Source organism: Acanthisitta chloris, unplaced genomic scaffold (genome assembly GCF_000695815.1).
Source record: "Acanthisitta chloris isolate BGI_N310 unplaced genomic scaffold, ASM69581v1 scaffold2937, whole genome shotgun sequence".
NCBI lineage: Eukaryota > Metazoa > Chordata > Aves > Passeriformes > Acanthisittidae > Acanthisitta > Acanthisitta chloris.
This window is the reverse complement of record NW_008680759.1, coordinates 25,916-32,341: the sequence shown is the minus strand read 5'-3', so window position 1 is coordinate 32,341 and position 6,426 is coordinate 25,916. Positions and strand designations below refer to the sequence as shown.

The 6,426-nt window shown below is 45.1% G+C and overlaps 1 protein-coding gene across 1 annotated transcript in view; it reads left to right on the top strand.

Annotated features, from left to right (window-relative positions):
• RAP1A (RAP1A, member of RAS oncogene family) overlaps positions 1 to 4,267 on the top strand; it is a 19,617-nt gene extending 15,350 nt beyond the window's left edge. Inside the window, exons 7-8 of the mRNA XM_009077809.1 lie at positions 1,279 to 1,394; positions 4,163 to 4,267. Coding sequence (XP_009076057.1) covers positions 1,279 to 1,365 — 87 coding nt within the window. The 3' untranslated portion in view covers positions 1,366 to 1,394; positions 4,163 to 4,267. The remainder of the gene's footprint in view (positions 1 to 1,278; positions 1,395 to 4,162) is intronic.
• The last annotated feature ends 2,159 nt before the right edge of the window (positions 4,268 to 6,426 follow it).

Sequence of the window (6,426 nt, the reverse complement as noted above, 5' to 3'; positions counted from 1 at the left end):
TGCTGCATCCACTGAGATCACGTCGTAGAGAAGAAATTGATTATCTGGCAGATTAGCTTCTGGTTTTACTGTGATCTTAATTTTCTGGTTTCCTGCCAATTTGTGTTGTCTGGTTATGGGAAGTCTAAGAGCTGAGGGAGGCAAAGAGGAGAAACAGTGTGAACGAAGCAACTCACTGCACTGGTTGGTTGTCCTCATGAGCTGTGGGAGTTACTCACTGCACTGGTTGGTTGTCCTCATAAGCTGAGGGAGTGTTTGCATTATTTTGGGGTTTGGTTTTGCTTTGCTGCTACTTTTGGACTTTCTAACTTTGTTAAAATCTAGATGAAAGGTGCTGAATATCTATGTGCATTGACTGAATGTGAATCAAACCTTTTATCCACATAATAAGCTTTTAATCCAGAGTGAGCACATCAAGTGTCCTTCTGGTGACCTCTGAGATGCTCTTGCCCCACAGTGACTTTTTCAGGGCTTATGACATTCCTGAAATCTTGTTGGGAGACTTCTGTTCTCACAGTCAGTATTAGCACCTAAATAATTTAGCTTCTTAAACAGGAAAATCTGAAATTTTCAGTTGTTACATTATGTTCTAAAGTGTTTCTTTGTCTTCTGAATTTTTCCTTGGAATCAACAAGAATTTGTGAGCTCTCAGCCACTCCAGGAAGGGAAAAAAAGTAAACAAGGACAAGGGTGGAGCCTTCTGAAGGTTGAAATATTTCTCCTCAGTGCTGTGACCCAGCTCCAAGCATTTTTTTTGCAAAGCTCATTTTGCTATAAATGGGTTGAGTATTGCTGGGAAAACAACTCACAGCAACAGCCTTCACAAGCAACTGGTCTGTGCAGCTGAAAGAGGTCCCTGTAATCGTCTCCTTCTGGAAATGTCGGAGTTCAGGGCAGATGTTCTGAAGGAGAAAGCCAAGGAAAAGGTATTCCTTGCCCTACAGTGGGAATAAACTGCTGCTGGTGGAGCTGTGCTCTGCAGACACTCCCCAGCCCAGGGGCACCACTGAGAAGATGATCCTTAAGGATATTATATCCTTATTTTAAAAAAAACAAAACCCTTCTGTCACTCCCCAGTTTTCTCCCACTTTTCCAAAGCAGGGAATTGTTTCCATTTCATTGCTGTGCTCTTCTGAAGCCTTTGGGTCATGATAAACTGAGATCACAATTCCCTTATGTTCAGAAGGAATATCAGCTCCCCAACCTGCCTCAGTTTTGATACCTGCCTAGTACTTTATCACTGTGATTTTTCAGCTTGTGTTTTTTTTTCATTTTCAGATCTTTTATGACCTTGTCAGACAGATAAATAGAAAAACACCAGTGGAAAAGAAGAAGCCTAAAAAGAAATCATGTCTGCTGCTTTAGACTCTCATCATGCAGCAGCTCTGAGCCAGGTAAGAGGTGTCTGAATTCTGCCTGTGGTGATCACCCCATGAGCTGCTCCTAACAGAGCTGACTCACTTCCCTTCCCTCCACTCCTCTTCCTTCTGTCCTGGACATGAAGTTCTACAGTGAGTTGTGCTGTCTGACCTGGCAGAGCAAAACCTGCTCCTCTCCCTTTCTCCTTTCTCATGGGTTGGTGAGTGTGACAGAGCAGGAACTTCTTTTGACTCCTGCAGGTTCTCCCTTGTGGCACTGAGCTCTGAGCCACCATGGCTGAGTTTTGCTTCCTTTTAATCCTCTGGTGACATTTGTTAGCTCTGTGTAACTTATGTTGTTGCTGCTGTCTCAGTCTGGGTGTGCTTGGCACAGTTCAGGTCGGTTTGGGTGGGACATGGGGTTCAGTGGCACAGAAATGAGAAACTGTCCACAAAAAAAAAAGCCAAACAAACAAAATACCCGAAGCAAAAAACCCACCCCAAGGTTGGACAGAGCTATAAATAACCTTCCTGTGTATCTTGGCAGGGAACTCTGTGTGCTTACAGCTGTTCTGTGGCTCTCCTGAAAGGAAACAGTAATTCTCTAGCTCCAGGTTTGGATAGAAATATCCCATTTGGAGGCAGAGGAGGCACTGAGTGATGGCACATCTCTGCCACCTGCCTTCAGCATCATAGCTGCACAGGCTCTCACCTTCTGAGGGTTTCTGTAACCCACCACAAGCTCTGTGGTCTGTCCTTAAGTTAATCAAGAGGCACAATGAGCAGGCAAAGCAGCTCAGCTGCTCTTGTCCTGCAGTGTTTGAAGACAAACCCCTGGTCTTAGAAGGATTTCAGGGATGAATTCCTGGGGACAGGTGACTCTGCTTTCTACCAGCTCTGAAGTCCATGCTGTGGATGACCATTTAGGTGTGATTGAGTAGGGTAAGTGAAGCTGTTGAGTAGCAGGAGTGGAGCTGTGCAGTTAACCTGCTGATGGGCTTCATTGATTGATGAGGCTCTTACAAGCTTTGGATGCCAGAAAATAACAGCTCAGGGTTGTGGGGAAACAATGGCTTTAGGAAAAGAAATTGAAGAGGCTTAAGTGGCTTTTCCTATTGCTCAGGTGATCTGTCTGAATTTAGCTGGTGTGTGGCAGCTTCCCCAGCCCAGGGAGGAGTCACTGCTCCCTGCAGGCTCAGCATGGATCTGCCCTCTCCTTCCTTCCATGGCATCATGGGATGGTTTGAGTTGGAAAGGACCTTAAAGGTCTTGTTCTACCTCCTACCATGGGCAGGGACACCTCTCACCAGCCCAGATTGCTCCAAGCCCCATCCAACCTGGCCTGGAACACTCCCAGGGATGGAGCAGCCACAGCTGCTCTGTCCAACCTGTGCCAGTGTCTCAGCACTCTCCCAAGGAAGAATTCCTTCCCAATATCTAATCTAAACTTTCTCTCTTCAGTTTGAAGCCATTCCCTCTTGTCCTGTCACTATCTGCCCATAAGAAAAGTTGCTCCCCTCCTTTTTACAACCCCCTTTAGGCACTGGAAGGAGCTCTAAGGTCTCCCTGGAGCCTTCTCTTCTCCAGGCTGACCCACTCCAGCTCTCTCAGCCTGTCAGGTACTGATGCCACTTCTCATACAGTGCTGACTCCTACCAGTGCCCCCAGATCTGCTCTGGATGGATCTGAATTCCACAGTGTCTCCTTTGCTCTTCCTAAATCTCTTCCCAGTTCTCTGCCTGTTGGTTACAGCTGGAGTTGGGCTCAGGAGGTTTCCCAACTCACTAGACTTTTAAGAGCATCTCAGAAGTAGCAGAGATGAAATGCCTCTGCCCTAAATTGGTGAATTTCGGCCCCTTTTCAGGCTGCCTGTCCCGTGGGTGGGTGAGCTGAGGCACTGTTGGTATCACAGCAGTACCAGACAGGGTGGCAGTTGTCTGTCTCCGCTTTGTGGCTGCGATAACACAAGAACATCTTTCTAGAATTACAGTTTCCAAAGTCTCTTTCCTTCCTGTACCAGAAACAAACCCCAATTCTGGGAAGAAAAAAAAAAAAAGCTCTTCTGCTGAAACACTGTGTGTGGGCACAGGCCTTTGGTTGGGGAACCTTTCAAGACTTTGAGATCATCAGTAATGTAAGAAAAATCCCTCCAGCATTTTTCATGTTTGCAGTGTGCTCAGGTGGCCAAGAAGGCCAATGGCATCCTGGGCTGGAGCAGGGACAGTGTGGTCAGCAGGACCAGGGAGGTGATTCTGCCCCTGCACTTGGTGCTGGTGAAATCACACCTTGAATCCTGTGCTCAGCTCTGGGCCCCTCAGCTCAGGAGGGACATTGAGGGGCTGGAGCAGGTCCAGAGAAGAGCAACGAGGCTGGTGAAGGGACTGGAGCACAAGTGCCATGAGGAGAGGCTGAGGGAGCTGGGGGTGTTCAGCCTGGAGAAGAGGAGGCTCAGGGGAGACCTTCTCACCCTCTGCAACTCCCTGACAGGAGGTTGGAGTCAGGTGGGGGTTGGTCTCTTCTCCCAGGCAACCAGCAGCAGGACAAGAGGGCACAGACTCAAGCTCTGCCAGGGGAGGGTTAGGTTGGAGATTAGGAAGAGATTTTTTCTGGAGAGAGTGCTCAGGCATTGGAATGTGCTGCCCAGGGAGGGGGTGGATTCCCCATCCCTGGAGGTTTTCAAGCTGAGACTGGATGTGGCACTTCGTGCCATGGGCTAGTGACCACAGTAGGGTTGGACTGGATGATCTTGGAGGTCTTTTCCAACCAGGTTGATTCTCTGATTCTCTGATTCTTCCTTTCTCTAGATTGCAGGAATGAAGAACTGTTGCCTAAATGGAAAGTGCCAGCATTCCCAACTTCAGAACCTTATGGAAATGAATAACATATCGGAAGAAGCTTCTCCTGTTTTTTTGGGTTTTTTGTTGGTTTTTTTTTTTATATACTACGAGAAGAATTTAGATCTTACAACTGGTTTGCACACAGTCCCTGGAAAAAGCAATTGCTCTGTGTATATCTCTTGGAAATTTAAGCCAATAGTCCTTCTCCTTTGCAATAGCAGTTAACAATGTGAAATTAAATAAAATTGACTCTAGTGTATGATCACACCAAGGAGCATGGATGCATTTCCAATGTTAGATTGCTACTATAATTACAACTTCATATTGACCATTTTATCCTCATTTCTCCCCATCAAGCACTAAAAATGTTCCACTGTTATATTTGTAACTATAGATATATATTACCTGAAATTGCCCTTTGAACTCACTGCAGCAAATAACTATTTTTTTTTTGAGTCATTGACTTAATTTTCTATTTAAAAGTTATGGAATATCATTCTTTTCATTCTGCCATTATATTCTAATGAAAAATGTGCATAATGCTTTGGAAAAAAAATATGTCTTTTATAGGAAAAAAACAAACAAACCTGGGATAACTGATTTCTATGGCTTTAAAAGCAAAAATATATAATATACTAAACCAACTCTAATATTGCTTCTTGTGTTTTACTGTCACAGATTAAATTACAGCTTTTATGAATGATTAAATTTTAGTACATTTTCATTTTTGTTTCTGTGTTTTTGTTCTGGTTTCCAGACTTTGGGTTTTGTCCATGTTATGTGAGTTCCTCTCCCATCCTGGTGTAGCTCCAGGTCCCACCAGGTCCTTCCATCTCCACGAACCTCCACCTTGGATGTGTTCAATGTTCCACACACAGAGCCCAAGAGGCAACTTTGAACTACTCTTGTGTTTTCTTTTGGCTGTTTAAAGATTGATTTTGCTGAAGGTATTTCCTCTGTACAATTGTTTCGATGTGTACGAATTTGGTTTCACTCTGTACCAAGGTCTAACCTTGACAATGATCTTTGGTCTCACCTGTTGTGTCCTTCAGGGACAGAGTTTGCTTCATGGTCCCTGAGAGCTGAAGAAGCTTTTTCTTCCATTTTGAGGTTGTTTCCTTTATTATTTTTTTTTGGTGGTTTCCTAATCAAAGAGCAGGATATGAAGAGACCCATGGGTGCTCCATCCTCCTGTCTGTGTGCAAGTCAAAGAACCACCAGTGGGACCCAAATCCCATCCTGGGGGGTGATGCTGCTGGAATCCCCACAGTGCTGGAGGACTTGCTCCTGCTTCGCTTCTGAGTAAGTGAGAAGAGAAATGTAACTTCACAGTGGAGAAAACTCAGGACAGACCTTGTCCTGGTGGTTTAAATGGGAAATCAAAACGTGACAGTTGTTCCTGGACCCAATGTAAAGTTCTCTTGGAAACCAGGGGGAGAGATTTCTATCCATAGGTTTTTCTAAAACTGTGTTCCTGATGCAGCTGTTGAATTATACAGAGCTCCCAGTTTCTAATCACAGCCCAGACAAGACTGGATGAAAACATCTGGATAATGTGAAAACATCTGCCTACTTACAAGCTACTAGGACAAACGTAGTTACTTTAGTTGTCTTCAGCCTAGCCCTGTGCCTCCTTTTTTCAGGAGGAGCAGGAGCATGGTTTTGCAGGTTGGTTATCTTTACTAAATGTAAAAATATTTTAGTAATAAAGTAATTTTAATGAACATGCTGATTGCTAGATGTCTCTTCTGTAAAACTAGAAACTTAGCCTGGATTGTTGTCCGTGCAGGGCAGGATGGAAGGTCATCAACCCTCATTTTGTTAATGGGAGACCATTTCAGAGATGTAAAACCTGATTTTATTAATGCATAACTTCATTTCCTAAATGTTAAAGCTCATTTCACAAAATTTCCAGTGTTTTCTGTGGAAGATCCATCTGTTCTCTGCTGCTGGCAGAGCTGAGGGTGTGCAGTGATGAGGTGCTCAACCTTCCAGCACTTTTCCATGTCACTTCTCAACTTTGTGTCTCCCAGTTTGGCTCTTCCCATGGGGAAACTGGTCAGGCTGGTGAAGGCAGGTCCAAGTCTCTCCAGTGGCCTCTTTTCCTCTCACAGGATCTGCCTGGAGGACATTGGGACATCTCCCAGCACTGAGCCCCACTGTGCCCACTGCTCCAGGGAGGTGTGACTGCTCCATCCCCTGCAAAACCTGAGAGCAGCAGAGGTTTGCAG